General features: G+C 45.4%; 3 protein-coding genes across 4 annotated transcripts in view; 2 read left to right on the top strand and 1 right to left on the bottom strand.

Moving 5' to 3' along the window:
- The window catches only part of LOC119163596 (uncharacterized), a 41,261-nt gene extending 29,834 nt beyond the window's left edge, over positions 1 to 11,427 (top strand). For both annotated transcript variants that reach the window (XM_075873304.1, XM_037415626.2), the window contains 8 exons: positions 2,703 to 2,803; positions 3,438 to 3,559; positions 5,174 to 5,273; positions 7,892 to 8,134; positions 8,305 to 8,565; positions 9,565 to 9,819; positions 11,149 to 11,193; positions 11,266 to 11,427. In XM_075873304.1, coding sequence (XP_075729419.1) covers positions 2,703 to 2,803; positions 3,438 to 3,559; positions 5,174 to 5,273; positions 7,892 to 8,134; positions 8,305 to 8,565; positions 9,565 to 9,819; positions 11,149 to 11,193; positions 11,266 to 11,375 — 1,237 coding nt within the window. In that variant the 3' untranslated portion in view covers positions 11,376 to 11,427. The remainder of the gene's footprint in view (positions 1 to 2,702; positions 2,804 to 3,437; positions 3,560 to 5,173; positions 5,274 to 7,891; positions 8,135 to 8,304; positions 8,566 to 9,564; positions 9,820 to 11,148; positions 11,194 to 11,265) is intronic.
- LOC119165617 (glutamate receptor ionotropic, kainate 5-like) overlaps positions 1 to 16,789 on the bottom strand; it is a 199,057-nt gene that overhangs the window by 120,919 nt on the left and 61,349 nt on the right. The window lies entirely within an intron of this gene.
- Positions 14,531 to 16,789, top strand: part of LOC119164920 (uncharacterized) — a 62,177-nt gene continuing 59,918 nt past the window's right edge. The window contains exons 1-2 of the mRNA XM_075873303.1: positions 14,531 to 14,659; positions 16,180 to 16,285. Of these exons, the coding sequence (XP_075729418.1) occupies positions 16,183 to 16,285 (103 nt within the window). The 5' untranslated portion in view covers positions 14,531 to 14,659; positions 16,180 to 16,182. The remainder of the gene's footprint in view (positions 14,660 to 16,179; positions 16,286 to 16,789) is intronic.

The following is a 16,789-nucleotide window of genomic DNA, read 5'->3' as shown; positions in this document are numbered from 1 at the left end:
AACTTTTCTTTATGCTGTGGCTGAAGACGATGAAGAATTATGTCTGAAGCTTTTGTAATGGCTTGGAGCATTCGACGATGCACCTATTACGCATTCCGCATCGTCACGTCTGGTTTGTCCTTTGATGTTCTAAAATGTTTTACTACTCATACCTAACGCGATTTTTTTTCGACATCAAGCCTGTCTAAGGCCATTTTGCAACGAAGTTTGATGCGCCAGCGTGGTTATGTGTATGGTTGAATACTAGACACGCAGGGGACCCTGGTTCGAATTCCATTGTGCCCATGAAGTTTTTATATACTAAGTTTTTTTTTATTTCACGTGATAGTGTTTACGGACGCCGCCGGCGGCGGCGGCGCACAACTACGGCGAACACGGCCTCTGTTGCGATCTCGTAACATATTTCGCTGTAAAACAAGACACAGAGGAGACGCAAAGATGTTAGCCAGTTTGGCGTAACCAGTAGGCATACCCTGCACATGGAGGAGGGATGGGGGAGATCAAAAAAAGAGTGAGGGCTGGTGGAAAGAGGGAAAGAGCGGGAGCGCACACATACAGCGTCACCGAGCAGAGCGACAGTCTCGAGTGGTATAAGGCACCATCAAAGTCAGTTGTTCGTAGGAATTTTAACAATGCTTTGGTTGCCTGACGTCGGTATGTTGGCAAGGCGGGCGGCTGCTAATATCCCGTCTTTGCACAGCGTAGCGAGGACTGTCGCAGAAGATATGCTGGAATGTCTCCTCGTATACCACTGGCGTTTGAGAGAGCATCGTCGGCCATCCCTATACGAAACGTAAATGACCTTGTGAAGGCCACTTTCTCTTAAGCACGAGTAGCCTATCATTCGGCAGAGTCTAATTGGTGTGATAAGCGTAGCGATATAGTGGAGATAAGTATTGAATCTAGTGACCCTAAGCACGACCTTAACGATTAGTTTCTGTTACCGAGAGAAAACCATTTGAGGGACGTCAGTTTTCAGGCGCACATCAGTGCTCCCAGTGTGCAACGCGGGCTAGGAGTAATCACGGCAACGCAGTGACGTAAATAAATGTTCGGTGTACTCACCTTCCAGTGATTCAAACGAAGCCTGCGCGTTTCCCTGGAACAACAGTGATGGTAGCGAAAAGTGGACACGTAACCAGCTTTATTTGCAGATATAGCCGAACGGACAGTAGTAGTAATTATATTGACCCACTAATACCAAGGTGTGGGCTCAGCAAAGGTAGTGCTGCCTACTTGCGTTCCCAGCTTGCTTGTTCCCCTTCCAAGTCTTGTACACGGCTAAGAAGTAGAATAATATGTGGCCGTTCGTGAGTCCGCGGAAAATACAGTGATGGAGTAATGCTAGCATACGCTAGGTAAAAGAGTCACCATGCCTGCACTAGTCTCTCGACAGGTTTTGTCGGCAGGCGCAGCGAGGGATGATAGCCGTCACAGCCCTCATTGCTCTATCTATAAAGTCCTTCGCGTGTTCTTAATTAGCCTTCAATTTTCGGGGATGGTGGATGGTGCGACAGCGCCGCCGCGGTGGTCTAGTGGCTAAGGTACGCGGCTGCTGACCCGCAGGTCGCGGGATCGAATTCCGGCTGCGGCGGCTGCATTTCCGATGGAGGCGGAAATGTTGTAGGCCCGTGTCCTCAGATTTGGGTGCACGTTAAAGAACCCCAGGTTGTCTAAATTTCCGGAGTCCTCCACTACGGCGTCTCTCATAATCATATAGTGGTTTTGGGACGTTAAACCCTACATATCAATCAATCAATCAATCAATCCAGTGGTCTTAAGCCACGGGTGTATGGGGACATCTTGCGAGCTGGTGGAATACATCAGGGGCCACTTGCAGTTGAAGATGGTGAAAAGGGGGGACATTAATGAGCACAGCACGAATCGGGTGCCTTTTATTTCCCTTTGGCAACAAATCCAATGTCAAAATGAAGCCTCACGTTGTCCACGTTCAGAAGCTAGTTGGTCCATTCTTCAAGAAAGGACGGATTGCGAAAAAAAAAGAAACTGCGCACTAAAGTAAGAGCTGACAACACCTACGCAAACTTGCAACTGTTTTATTCTCACCCCAGGTTAGCAAGTATGTGTGATTGAGAGAGGACCAAAATTGAAAAAGGGGAATCTCCACACAAACAGATCAAACTGCAAAAAAAAAAAATCGGCTATTGAAGCCCGTGTTTTAGCACAATTCGTGTAAAAACACTCATTCACTTTTATAAATAGCAATTTAGAAGTTGCTCATACAATCACTCCCACTTCTGTCGATATGAAACAGCTCAATCAGTACACGACCTGTCTCGCTTTTTCTTCTGTTAAAGGTATTTGTTTCTTTCAGTTCCACCCGCCAATGTGGTCTAGTGGCTAAGGCACTCGGCTGCTGACCCGCAGGTCGTGGGATTGAATTCGTGTGAAACAAAACAGCAGAAATCAAGTCGCTTAATCAGAAGAACTCCCAGTTCGCTGAACAATCATAAATTGTCAACTAGCCTACCTTTCCATGATATTATCCCGGTTATCTACCCTGCTATGGGGAAAGAAAAAATGAGAGAAAGAAAGCAGCTCGTGAAAAACGCCAGGGCTCACGCGTTTAAGCTTCGGCTAACTATCCGTTCAGATTGCATGGTAGTTTTTTCTTCTTTGTATGATCATAGTATAAACAATCTGTCAAATTGTAAAAACGCCATGTTTGCGCTTTTTTTCAGCGCGATCTCTTACTGCGGGTCGTTCTGCGCCACAACGACGAAGAAGGACGTGGAATCGGGTGGAGTGCTTGAGAACTCCGTTGAATGTAATACTTACGTGAGTAAGTGAACTTTTTTTTCTGTGTTTATTGACCGGTTGATGTGCCTATAACGAATTAATCAGTGATGACATCTAGATAAAGATAGAATGCATTACCGACGTATATGGGAAGATGAAAGAACTCGTAAGCCTATAGATACATATATATGCTAATCTTGTTTACTCGTCTTCTCTCGCTTAGTGGTTGTGACGATGCCATACAAATAGGCATGAGGACAAGCACTAACGCACTTAGTCTATTATTTATTGCAAACAATTTCGCACTCAGAAGAAGAGTTCCAAGAACAAAAATGTTCACAGAAACAAAATGTCAATGCATATTATTCAGGTGCGCCAGGATGTAACAGGAGATCGTGTCCCGTGCAAATTGTCTTTTATTGCCGCACTCTATGCAGCAGTTATATTTGCTTAAAGAAATGCTACACATTCAACAAATACATCAAGCAAGTATCAGAGAGTACCGGCTGATAATGAAAATGCGAACAGTACTTTTTTTTCGGCTTTAGTGTCATTGAGATATGTCTGACTCCTCCTCCGAAAACTTCACTTATGCATATATACCACATTATCTGACATTCCCTTGTAGCTAGGGAATTCCCCTTCAATATATTCATTGTCTATATTTTCTTTTTCAGAGACAGAGCGTTCCTTGCGAAGGAACGTCGTGCTAACCAGGGATGCAATCAAGGACTTAGAAGAGGCCTTGTTGAACAGCGAATTCAAGTTCATCGTGCAGCACCTTGGAACAAGCGTAGTGGTAATCCAACCCTCGTTTTTTTTTCTTCCTAACAGGTGTGAAGAAAATGACAGTATCGTGTCGACAAGGTTTCACATGTAGGCAAAATTTCTAAAGGTATAGGAAATACTGGTAGATAATTTCTTCGGGAGAAATCTGACAAGAGTTTTTTTGTGGGAGATGCAGGCATGATGGCCTATAGTTGGATCACGGGGATAATTATTATGATAATGATGACATTGTTTATTCCTTAGAAATATTGGCACACCCAACACCTGGCATAAGCTGTCCCGCTCTTCTCCTTCTATCCCGTTTCTATACCATTCTATCTTTTTATCATTCGCCTGAGTCATCTATCTATGTAAAATTCTGTATTGATCTTCCCTTATCTTCCTTTATATTATAATATCCCTACCACTCTATATCTGCGTGCCTATAGACAAATATTCTTCTTTTTTTTCTGCTGTATTTATATATGAATATACTATTTACGGTCTCTCTCGCACGCCCTCACTCTGCGCCTGATGAAATATACATCCTTTATATATGAGAAGCAAAGGTCAAAGGTTAAAAGCAAATGAAGAAAGAAAATCAAGATAGGGCAAGCATAACAATAACTGACGAACGTAACAAAGTTTTTCAACGCACTCGCCTATTAACGCTTAATTTCAAGCTATACATTGTGTTCTTTGAGCATCTTATGTAAGGCATCTCATCTGTTATGCGCGCCTCCGAGACGCGTAATCACTGAACTTGTGCGAATGTTCGAGCGCTTTGAATATTCAAACGAATACTACAATATTTGCATTGGCTACAATTCATACTTTATTCACTGGAACTTTTGAAACATTCGCAATGAACAAATGAGTGTGTAATAATCCCCATGTAAACCCTTGTAAGGTGGTTCCACTGCAGTATAAAAATACTATGCAGTGAATGCACCTGTTGCCAAGAAATCCCCACTGCCACGACGCCCGACTTCTGGTGTAAATGAACAAATTACCACCACATTTATTCCTTAGTTTCTAAAGTTAAAAAGCTTGTTATAGCTTCTTATATGCTCTAAGTACAGTACATTCTTAAACATAACGTATTAACAGGCTACCACTTCTACCGAAAGTCAAATTCTGCAACTATTCAATGTTACTTCCACTTTCCTTTGAAGCAAAAAGAATGACATTTACGCATGCCTTGCTTAAATTTAAGTATAGTGTGCAGATTAGTTTGATTATGACAAATATACTCATTTTACGTGACGTTATGTGATATATACTATACGAATTTAATTCGAAATTGTTCGACAAAGTCATTGTTCGCTTCGGATTCGTTTCGAACTTGAAATTCTCTATTCACACAAGCCTAGCTTGGGCAAGTATTAAAAGCTTACGGAAAAGGTCTGTTGTTTTGCCGCACTTCACGCCAATGAAAGAGTGGTTTCACTGCAAAGTAAGGCTGCTACGCCCTGAACCCACTAACCCAGGAGAAATCCGCAGGGCCGCAATGACACTATCGACGGACTAGAGTAACCTCCCATTTTTCTCGAACCTAAAATTCACTATTCACAAACGCCTATTAACCACGCGAAGTTATTCACTTGCGATGACGAAATCCTTGCAAGGTTCCATCTAATCTCAGGTGTCCACACTCGTCGCCGAAACCATGGAGTACTCCACCGGGGAACTTCGTGACGTGTTCGGGGAGAAAGATCCCGCACTCAGGCATCTACATCAAAAGGGTGAGTAACTCGCACGATCATATATGTTTAATTAAACGCGTCTTGCAACACTTATTCAAGAAATCACAAAACGACCTCGCTATCGGAGCTCAATTCCCCACCAATCGACTGCCGCAAAAGATTGTAGAGTCCGTCAAGTACGAAGCTTGAAGTGTATCGCCCCATAGGTACAAAACATTCATTGAACAGCAAAAAGCTGGTTCCACCTCCCCATACAGTCACAGCAGCAACATGGCGAAGAACTTCCACTTATTGCAGTATTAAGATAGCAACACACAGAGCAAACTGATAAAAATCAGTACTTCAACTGATATTATGAATGGTAAACATGCTTTAAAATTGATAATATTTGCCGTAGTACTGCTTTCTAGAAACATAACTTATATCTTCGTTGCATAATTTGTATTTGTTTAGTGCTGAGTGAAGACAGTCAAAAAGTGCTTGAATACCATAGCTCGTGTGTGGTTGTGGAACTGCCCAATATTGGAATGAATTTGTCGCGCGCCCTGAAAGCGTTCTCTCTTCTCTCGTACCAGCGAGCGTGCAGAAAGCTACACAGGGGAGAGGGGAATCAAAGGGAACACTTTCTTCTCTGTTCTTCTTTGAAAGTACGTGCGGCCAACGTGTAAACATTGCGCATAGCTCATTTGACCACACCGGGACGTGTCGCAGCGCAAGAATGTCGCGGCGCACCGCGGCGGCCACGGTAACTATGCAGTTCACGATGTTCACGTCAGTCAAATATTTGGTTTGCGGCGCAATTGATTTTGGGTGTGTGGCTTCGAATGTAGAGAGAATAACTTTGAAGTTTAATCGTAAGTACCCTGTAGCGTGATGCGCTTTTTAATGTTTGGCTCACGTGCTCACGGGAGCCTTGACTAGCGATCAGCAGAATGTTTTTTTTTTCATAATGTTCAAAAAGTGGTGTAAGGCCCATTTTAGGCAAAAGCCTCAGATGCGTCATCAACCGTGCGAAGAGACCGTCAGCGCCAAACTATTGGGAAGCAAAAAAAAAAACATGTGATGGCGTCACCTTTTGACGCACTAGTGGCGCCACAGGTTGCCATTGTTGTTACGCCAGCGTAACGTCACTATGGCGTCACATAACGGGGCGTCACGTGATGACGTAATCCCATTACCTCAACGCTTGGTCAAAGACGGGATAGTTCCGGATTTTAGATTAGATTTGTGGAGTTTAACGTCCCAAAACCACCATATGATTATGAGAGACGCCGTAGTGGAGGGCTCCGGAAATTTTGACCACCTGGGGTTCTTTAACGTGCACCCAAATCTGAGTACACGGGCCTACAACATTTCCGCCTCCATCGGAAATGCAGCCGCCGCAGCCGGGATTTGAACCCGTGACCTGCGGGTCAGCAGCCGAGTACCTTAGCCACTAGACCACCGCGGCGGGGCGGGATAATCCCGGAGGCAATGCAAAACCGCGTTAGGGGCAGAAAACGGCTGGAGGAGCGCAGGGCAGGATAAATACATCTCACAAGATAAAGACGAAGAAGATAGCGTTCGCGTTTGAGTCGTTTTAGGCGAATGTGCAAGGAACACGTGAGTTTTGTATATGATTTATTGCGGAATACTCCTGTTCACGTTCTTCAAAGAATGAGTGAATGATTATAATAATATCTATAATCACTTGGGACCTAAGAATAAAAATCAAAATACAAATAAAAGTATGAGCGCCCCTCCCAAAACTTCTGCTGACATGTCATTCATGTGTGCGCGAGAGTCATGCTACGTGGTTTCCATTGCAAACATAAGTGATTTTCTGCTGCTAACACAAATACTACGCGCAATAATAATGAAAAGTTGGAAGTACTTATTTAAAACATCGCGTTTGACAAAGAGTGACGTCGAAATTGGTTGATATGTGATGATTAACGTCCCACAACAACCATAGGATTACGAGAGACGTCATAGTCGAGAACTCCGGAAATTTCGACCACCTGTGGTTCTTTAACGTGCACCCAAATCTCAGCACACGGGCCTACAACATTTTCGCCTCCATCGAAAATGCAGCCGTCGAGGCCGGGATTCGATCCCACGACCTGCGGGTCTGCATCCGAGTAACTTAATCTAAATCTGTGCGGAAATTGCGCAGGAAGTCAACGTTTCTTGATCGAAAAGCAGCGGCACCAACGTGTGTCTTTATGACAAATCCACCGATCTAAAATGCGCGAACGGAACTTGGCGTCACACAAATGTCATTGAGCAAATGTGATTGGATTTCTCGGTGTGGTAGAGCTACGTTTGCAGGTGGAGCTTACGTTTATTCTTATGTTGTAAACGACTACAGGGTTTTACGTCCCCAAACTTCGATATTATCATGAGAGACGCCGTAGTGCACCATATGGTGTTCGACCATATGGTCCACTGCAGCGTCTGTTTGACCATATGGTCAATCACTGTATAGTGTTTGACCATGTGGTGTTTTTCAAGGTGCACTGACATAGCACGGTACACAGACCTCTGCCAGTTGGCTTCCATCAAAATGCAACCGCCATGGCCAGGATCGAACCCGTGACCTCCGGGTCAGCAGCTGAGCACCCTAGCCACTCGTCCATCGAGACGAACAAGAATGAATAAATATTCTTTCTTTGCAGGTTTTTACCGACCGGAGGGTTTCGTTGAGTACGGCGTGGGCTCACGTCTTACGACGACCACGACGTACGGCATGTACGTGGGCTCGTTCGAGACGCAGGACTGCGCCGACATATGCCGCGACCGCGAGGACTGCTTCGCCTTCTCGACTTGCCGGGTCAGCAAGCAGTGCATCATTACCACCGAGGCCCGAAAGCCAGCGGCCCAGGACACGGAGGTCCAGTCCGATTGCAGCGTGTTCACCAGTGAGTAGCAGTGAACAACTTTATACGGAAAGCCGTCGGTTTCCCAAGTGTAGATGGCTGTCAGGTCATGCCCGGTGGCTACCACAACGGCACGTCTGATGGCTTCTCGTAGTTTTTTCGTAGTTTCTGTAACATTATGCCAAAACACCTTGTTACACTCTTTCACGTAGAGAGCTTCGAGAGCAGCTTCGAGGAACTGCCCGGCATCTGCTATTCGTTCGCGGCCCGCAAGTACGCCAACGTGAGCCAGCCGGGTGAGTGCGCCGCCATGTGCCTGAACGAGAAAGAGTTCTCCTGCAAGGCATTCGACTTCTGCACGAGGCCACGCAAGGGCAAGCCTCAATGCCGCCTGCAGGACAGGCACATCCTCGAGGTCAGCGACCCGGCAGACCTCGACCGAAGCGACGCCGAGAAGTGCAGTCACTACACACGTGAGTCTGCAGTTAATTGAGGTGAAAGCGAGTGAGCTCTAGATGGAATCTTCCTTGTGATGTCCTAATGACGTCAACAGTGACGCCACTCACGTGTGGTTTTGTACAAATCCATCCACTTGCTGTGTTTCGCGCAAGGGGCCACTCGACAAAACACACCAGTTAAGAGAAAAAAAAATTAAGGAGTAGCCGGCGCCTTAATGGTGCGCCAACATCTCCTTATATATCATATCAATAAAAAAAGAGAGAGAAAAATGTTCGACGCCATAATTCCATGGTCATGAAGCCACATGATGACGTCATCACATTGCGTCGCTGCTTGGTTAAAGGTGGCATTGTGATCCCGGAGGCGCACATAGCTTCCCAAGGGGAACAAAGCAGTAAGGTTGCTTTTAGAGCGTGCATAACGGTTACCTTTAAATTTTAGCACTTTCTTGCCATAAGCATTTAGGTTTATAAAAAGTAGAATGTGTATTTCATGGTCATACATCCCAATAGCCACTGAGGGCTAATCTTCTCTGTGTGTTGTTTTACAATGACATTGCCCTCATGCACTTTAGGTCCAACAATTCAAATTGCCTATCATTAACGCTGCGAGTCATTTAACCAACGCTAAGAAGAGCACAGGTGTGAGTCTATGCTCTCGCAAGAGACTCAGTGTGGTACCGCGACGTTCTCAGACAATTATATCCTTCGACACCCTTCCCCTTTTCCACTTTCCCCATTTCCCACCTTCGTGACCCCATCTGGTGTTGTATTACCTCAGCGATCAGTCTAGCTATCACCAATCAACAATAAATCATGTGATCACCTCATGAGATTACACCACACGGTTTCATCGATGATGTCGTGATAATGTCATAATATTACGTCACGACATGACACCGCCCCTTGGCAAAGCAACTTTGGGTGTCATTCTTGTTCTTTTTTAGAGTGGTGAGACACAAAGTGGTAACTAAGCTAACCTAACTACGTGTATGTCTCTCTTGGTTTTCGTAGGCAAGCACATCAGCGACTACCGCAAGGAACGCTTCGTTCGCCTACTGGGTACACCACGCACGACAATCAAGAAGGTGTCGGAGGCTGAGTGTGCCCGCCAGTGTTGGGAGGCCACTTTCCGTTGCGAAAGGTTCGACCACTGCTCAGGAAAGCAGGAACTTGGCAAAGGCGACTGCCTGCTCTTCGACGCTGACAAGGGAACCGAAGGCATCGTGATGTCACCCATCTGCAACTCGTACACGTACACGGGAAACTGTGAGTGTGGGCCCACGTGGCCTCGCTGTGCTTTCCTGGTGTCAGAAAGTACTATTTTGTCCGCAAACTCTTGCAGTTTCTCAACTACGGTTTATCGGGGAAGCCTCGTTAGTCCTTCTTTGGTACATGGGAGCAACACGATTAGTTGCCACAGGCGTGCGCAGGGGTGGGGGGGAGGACCTTCCTTATAAAATTTGAGTTCCAAGTCTACCCATTTGCTTTTCTCAGAGTTGTCTCCTCGTGGTTTGAAGACCATCCATGTAGGTTCCTGACGGTAATGGCTGCTTAGAGTCCCTTGTGCCATGTTGCACTCCCAGATTGGTGTGATTGTCACGTTTACTCACCCCTTAAATCTGGGTATCATATGCAAGTTGGCATGGCAATCACGTCATCACTCTGTTTTTTCATTGATGCATCCATTGCGAGGCTTCTTTTCTATCGCACCGACGCAGTGGGAAACTCTCCGCATGCCTATACTGATAGCGACACCTGAATGCCCCACGTGACAATGCATTGCATGTGGTTCATGATGTCTCGACACACTACACCTACCGAAAACCAAAAACAGAAGATGTCAATGAAAAAGAAAGACTTTAAAGCAGTTGCTTGGAGTGCTGCGTTGCTCTTCAGTCCTTTTTCTTGGGGCTGTGGAAGTTGGTGTGAAAAACGGCTTTCATTAGATGAAGAATAATTTACGCTGTAGGCCATGATGTCAGTGCAACTTAAATATCTCATCCTGCAAAACTAAGCAGTATCTCATATTACAAATTCTTGAACCCAGAGAGTCATTGGGGGCAACATTTGGACAAGAAGGTTTGTTTATTTTCCTCAAGGCCACGCCCGTGAAGTCCGTACACGGGATGGAAGACCTGCCTTTAAGCACGCCGTCTTCTTCACGGCTGCATGCTTGAAGTTCATTCGCCAGCTTCAAGATAGGTCTTGAAACATGGCGTTTTCCTCGAAGACTTGTCTTCTTAAAGGATGCACCCTTGAAGTCTGTCCACAGGCTCGAAGACAGGCCTTCAAGCCGGCAGATGGACTTCAAGAACACTGAAAATGCAGCCTTAAAGAATAGAAGTTCTCGAAGAAGACGTCATGCTTGAAGACCTGTCTTCAAGACTGTGGGTGGGATTCAAAAGTGCAGCCTTGAAAAAAGTCCGCTTGTCAAAATATCGCTTCCAGCGACACCTCATGTTCAAAAATTTTAAATCTTTTCAGGCTTCTGTATTCATCCCAACTTCCTTTTGTGGATCTGCATCATGTCATGGATTTTCGCTTGGTTGAAACAGCAAGAGCTCGCTCACGTGTTTCTCTGCTTTGTGTTTGCAGACGATCGTCTTGTAGCGCAAGCACCCACAGCGCTACACAGCAATGGTACGTATAAAAACGTTAACGTATGGCGTTGAAATTTGCATTGCGTCTTGATTGCCCTCGTTATCCTTGCAGCAAAGGCAACGGGCCTGTCCTTCTTCATGATATTCCTGGGCGTAGGCATGGCGGTCTCGGCACTTTTCGCCTACGGCTTTTACAAGACCAGGCAGGCCAGCAGAGGATGACGATGACGATTACGAATAATAAAATATTTATAGAAACGTCAACCATTACAAAGCGACTAAATTGTTTTTTTATCAGCTTACGGCGACTACAAGGCAGAGCCTTCTGCCATATGTTTCTCCAATCAAACCAATTCCAATCTAGAATATCTTTCCTGGTGGAGGCACCAAATACAGGCGAGTTCCTTCAAGGGACAGAGATTTTTCTTCTGTTTCGGGCTCCAGCATGCCCCCCCCCCTTCCATGGCCCCCGCTGGCCCCACGTCGGCTTGTCGCGGTCCTATTATCCCCACAAACTTGTTAATCTTATCACCTCATCTAGCTTTACTTCACCCGGTGTGCTTGGATTCTTTTGGAATGCAAGGGAACGTACTCGTAATGTTTACACTTGAGTTATATGACTCGCGCTTCTCGAGAAACAAGATTATTTTTTAAAGCTTATATTCTTGGGTTTTACGTGCTACAAACGCACTATTGTCAGAAGGCGCGCAACAGTCAGCAACTCGGAATTAATTTTGACCACCTGGGGCTAGAAATGCATTGAAGAATAGATGTCTCAAAATAGATGTCTCAAACTACGTTGAATATTCGCAAACACGAGCTACCCGGCACCAACATACACATACTCTATTAGAATATAAATGTAACAATGATGCGTTTAAATACTCTTTTTTTCCAGTTGCCATCCACGAATGGAATTTGTTAACCCCTTTCACCACTAATGCCCAGTCATTGTGCGATTTCTTATCAAGAATTGAAAATAACGTCTTTTAGCGTCCTTGATATGTCTGCTCTTCTGTAACATGCAAACCAGCATTTACTTGTATTTGGTGTGTATGGCGTGCATAAGTGCCGATTGTATGCTTCAAGGCTGCTGATTTGTATTTTTACACATTATTTACCAATTTACTATCTTGAAAGTGTTAAGTGCTCTTTTTAACTGTATACTGTAGTGCCCACCTGCTATGGTCTCTTTGGAGACTGGCAGTATTGTGAATAAATAAATATATAAATAAATAAGAAGAATGACTATTTGGGCTAGCGCTCGTGTTGTCCTCTTTGCTTTCCGTGCCTCACCTTTCATCTGTTTCTTCTAGCACCTCCGTGCTCGCGCTGCAGCCCTTATCACCTGGGGCTAACTTAACATGCACCTAAATTCAAGCACTGCATTCCCTAAGCCACTTAAAAATTTGCAAAATATGAAACTTTCGAGAAAGCTATACTCCTAGTTTGTCAGAGAACGTTGCCTCCAAATCGACGCTTCAGCCTGTAGTAGTTTCTGCTACCGGCGCAGCTACCCGCATTAGTTTAGATGTGCCGAGCATTGACAGCGGAAATTCGCATTTGCAGCGGAATCTACGTTTCGTAAACTTTTGTGGGCGGTTGTACACTGGCGTTTCCGCAGTCACACTATTGATGAATTGCTGTCGCCATGCTGGTTATCCGAAGCCGTGCCTTTGCGAATAGCCGCACCATATCGAAGCCGCTCATCTAGAGCACGCCGACTCCAGGAGCGCTCGAGGAACTACTGCAGGAAGTGTAATCTTATCATAGCCACCACTCCGATAGGGAGTATCTAAATAAAACGTGGGAGGGGGCGGAGAAGAGAGTGGAGGAACCTGCTTATTGGAACGTAAAGAAGGCAATATACCCGATATATTACTTATCTGCCTTTGAGATAAACGATTAGCCGTAAGCAATAAAGTGTTCATTCGGAGTGTGGGACTGGTAATAGGGAGGCAGAAAATAATATAATTTAGTACCTTTCTGCCCAACCGCATCGTATTAGCAGCGCTGGCAGTGGGGTTAAAAAAGGCACTTGCCCTCCACCCAATTTAATCCACATTGGCAGTTCCCCTGAGCTGCTTGGTCACACCCTTCCTCATTACGATGCAGCATTGATTTGCCCCTTCCCCCTTCCAAGGACACATACCGTACATGTACAGTGTCAATTTCTATGAAAGGGAACACGGGAGCGCGTGGCCTGCGCGCTCCGGCGGCTGCTGGCAGCGCGTTCAAGCGGAAGCGAGAGCAACCACAGTCTCCTTTCGCGTCATCTAGCGACGAGCAAAACAACTACTCGTTGCTGATATGAAACCAATGGCAAAATTGCGACCCCCTCCCCCTCAAAGGCGATTACGCGAGAGCCGGTAATCACCTTGAATGGGGAGGGGCTGCAATCTTGCCGTTCTATATCAGCAACAAATGGTTGTTTTGCTCGCCGCGAGATGACGCGAAAAGACACTGTAGTTTCTCTCACTTCCGCTTGAACGCGCTGCCAGCAGGCGCCGGAGCGCGCAGGCCACGCGCTCCCGTGTTCCCTTTCATAAAAATTGACGCTGTACATATGTTGTTGTTCTTCTCGTGTCGATGTTTTTGTTTTGTTTTGCACTGCATTTGCCATGAAAATCAACCAACTAGCCCAGTTTTGCACGCTTTTGATGTTAACTGCTGGATTTAAAAAAGGTTTGGGCACCACACACTTCAGTGTTCACTTGTGGTTCTTCAATCCATGCCTACTCGACTGGTTATCTTGCTTCTATTCGGTTTTGCAAGCTCAGAGGCAGTTGCCCATATTGACCTATGGGTTGCGGCATCCAATCACGGCAGTATAGGAGCAGCATTTAGATGGCGGCAACGTTCTATACGCCCGTGTGCTTAAATTTGGGTGCTCGTGAAAAGATCCCTAGATGGTCGAAATTTCTGGAGCCCTCAACTACAGTGACTCTCGTAATCATAGCGTGCTTTCAGGGCTTTAGACACCAGATAATAATAATTTGACCTCGGCAATTAATATTATCATCAGAGCATGAGAGGCGGGTTAACCGGAAAGGATACTTACTGTTTGTTACCTTACACCAGAAATAACGATTTTAAAAAAGGCAAAAGAAAGGACGGAGGTAGAGATGAAAAGAGCGCTCGCGCTATTCCCCACACGAAGACCCGAAAGGTTTTCGAATTAGTTTGAACCTGATTCAAGCAGCCGCGAGCTTCAATTCAGTCCTCTCTCTTGGACGGCATGTCTTTCATAGTTTTGCTTGCTCGGCGATTGATTGTCTAATCAGCAGAGCGCATTGTTACACGAGCGAAATCACGATTTTGCCTTGAGTTGCGTGTAATCTACTATCATCGGACAGCCTGCCCGCTTATCGTCTGCAGAAACAATCGAATCGAACTTCCTCAGCCACACTTTCAACGCGTGGGGCGTTTGGGCGTATCGGCTCGCTTTTCAAGGAGGTGGGCAAGCCGGACACTCTCGCTTGCTGTAGGTAAAACCAACGAACACGGTGAGTGTATAATTATTATACGTCCTTAACGTACTAAAAGTCAACAATGCAATGACCGTTCAGCGTATAATACAGTGTGTGCGAATAGTGAATCTTAGAACCGAAGAGAATTCTAATCCGAATAGTTTTCGATTATTTCTTGAATCGCGAGGCTACCTTTTTGAATGCAGCCCCAGAATGATAGTGTAACCATTTTCGAAACAGCCCATGAATTGCACATTTTATTTCGAACAACTTCTATCAAGCTTTGAGAAAAAAAAAACGGACAATCGTTTTTGACCCGCAAAAAAAGGGGCTTGATAACAAAAACTGAGGCAAGCTCCCGGCAACTGGAGCTTTTAATATTATTTGTGTATCTGGAGGCTTAACTACGGCAGTGACAACAGTATTCAAAGTAGCACTTTGTCCACAGCTCTTTAATAAAAAGACGTATAAACATTATTTAAATCATAATCATGATTACACATCACCATGAATACCCTCTACGTAGATATTGTCACTTCGGTGACACTGTAGTTTAAACAAAAACTCCTTCATCCTGTAATCATTATAGGCGTAGATAGTACCGTAATACTTTGTACTGCATGCATCTTGGCCATTCAATTACCAAACAAGAAACGGAATCACCGTTTCATTTTCTTGAAGTTTTTCATCGGTGTTTATTATTAAAAACTATATTCAACCTTTCCAACATGCGCTATTCGATTCGAATACTGAGTCGAATAGAAGAATGCACAATTAGTTATTCGAAATTTTCGAATATTTGCGCACCCCTACGAATTAGCGTACAAAATATTCTTTACGTGAACAGTCTTTCTCCCGGTATGAGAGCACAAAGGGTTAGAAATAAAAGTGAAAGACATAAAAGCACGAGTCCTGCACACAATAAAATTCATTGAGTGAAAGGCTTCGGAGAAATAGCTGAGAAAATTTTGACCGCCCCGTGATCGCCGAATTCAAAGGCCTTATACGAGTGGGGCTCCATTGAATCAAACGTGAAGTTATCGCACAGAGTAAATGGTTAGTCTAATTCAAAGGTGGTGATTAAATTTCCTCAGAAGTGCCGCTCACAGACGCTTCAACAATGATCCCGTCTACTGATCGCAGAGACCGTCTCTGTCCGTACTGGCATGGTTGTGAAACGATTGAACGTATTTTTATTCTGGGTGCGGGGGGGAGGGGGGACGCAATTTCGCGAACTGCAGGTCAGGATTGCTCGTAAGCTTAGTGAAATGGAACAAGGCCAAACAAAACATATTAAACTACCAATACGTGACCAAACCGATACCTTTGTTTTCGCCGATGATATCGATGACTTCTTTCTTAAATGTCGAGGAGCGGCTCTTAGCGCAAGTGTGTGATGCTTGTCTACCCTGAGCCTGAAATCTTTTTCGTTTAGTCGTCGCCTTGTGATGTTCACTCGCAATAGGCGTGCACGTTTCATTTGGTTCCACGACATATTGTACACCCTCTACAACCGGCCTTTAAACGAACCACGATCTACTACCCTCTGTTTACAGACAATGGAGACCAGGCTTGTCATCGCCGCAGCATTGTTGCTCGCGGCACTCATCCTGCCAACCTGCAAAGCCGACTGCGACGCGAAGCCGAAGAAGCCCGTCAAACGTGTGTATTCTAAAGAAGACGTTTTGAATGCTAGTTCGTTACATGCTGACATTTTGAATGCACTGCACAGGCGAATCACCCTATGGCGCGAAAACGATAAAGTTCATTGACGATAATGAATGACTGCCTGATCTGAAAGAGTGGCGAACAACTATTGCAATCCTTTCATTCTGCCTGGAGTGACTTTTTTTCTTTCTTTTTTTTTCTCCGGTGGGTGGTTTCGATATTGAATATAAAAAAAATGGCAGCGCATTCACGGAGTGAATGATGGAGAGTGGGGCAAAGCATCCGTCCGTCCATTCGTTCTCGCTTCCGTCCGTCCCTGCGTCCGTCTGTGTGACCGTCCATGCGTCGATCCGCCCGTCCGTGCGTGCGTCTGTTCGTGCGTCCGCACGCCCGTCTGTGCGTCCGTCCCAGCGTTCGTCCATGCATCCGCCCCTGCGTCCGTCCATGCATCCATCCGTCGGTGCAGCCATCCATGAGTCCGTCCATGCATCTGTCTGT

The sequence above is a fragment of the Rhipicephalus microplus genome, chromosome 9 (assembly GCF_043290135.1).
Source record: "Rhipicephalus microplus isolate Deutch F79 chromosome 9, USDA_Rmic, whole genome shotgun sequence".
Lineage (NCBI taxonomy): Eukaryota > Metazoa > Arthropoda > Arachnida > Ixodida > Ixodidae > Rhipicephalus > Rhipicephalus microplus.
Note: the sequence above shows the minus strand (reverse complement) of the source record. Positions and strands in the feature narration are given on the sequence as shown.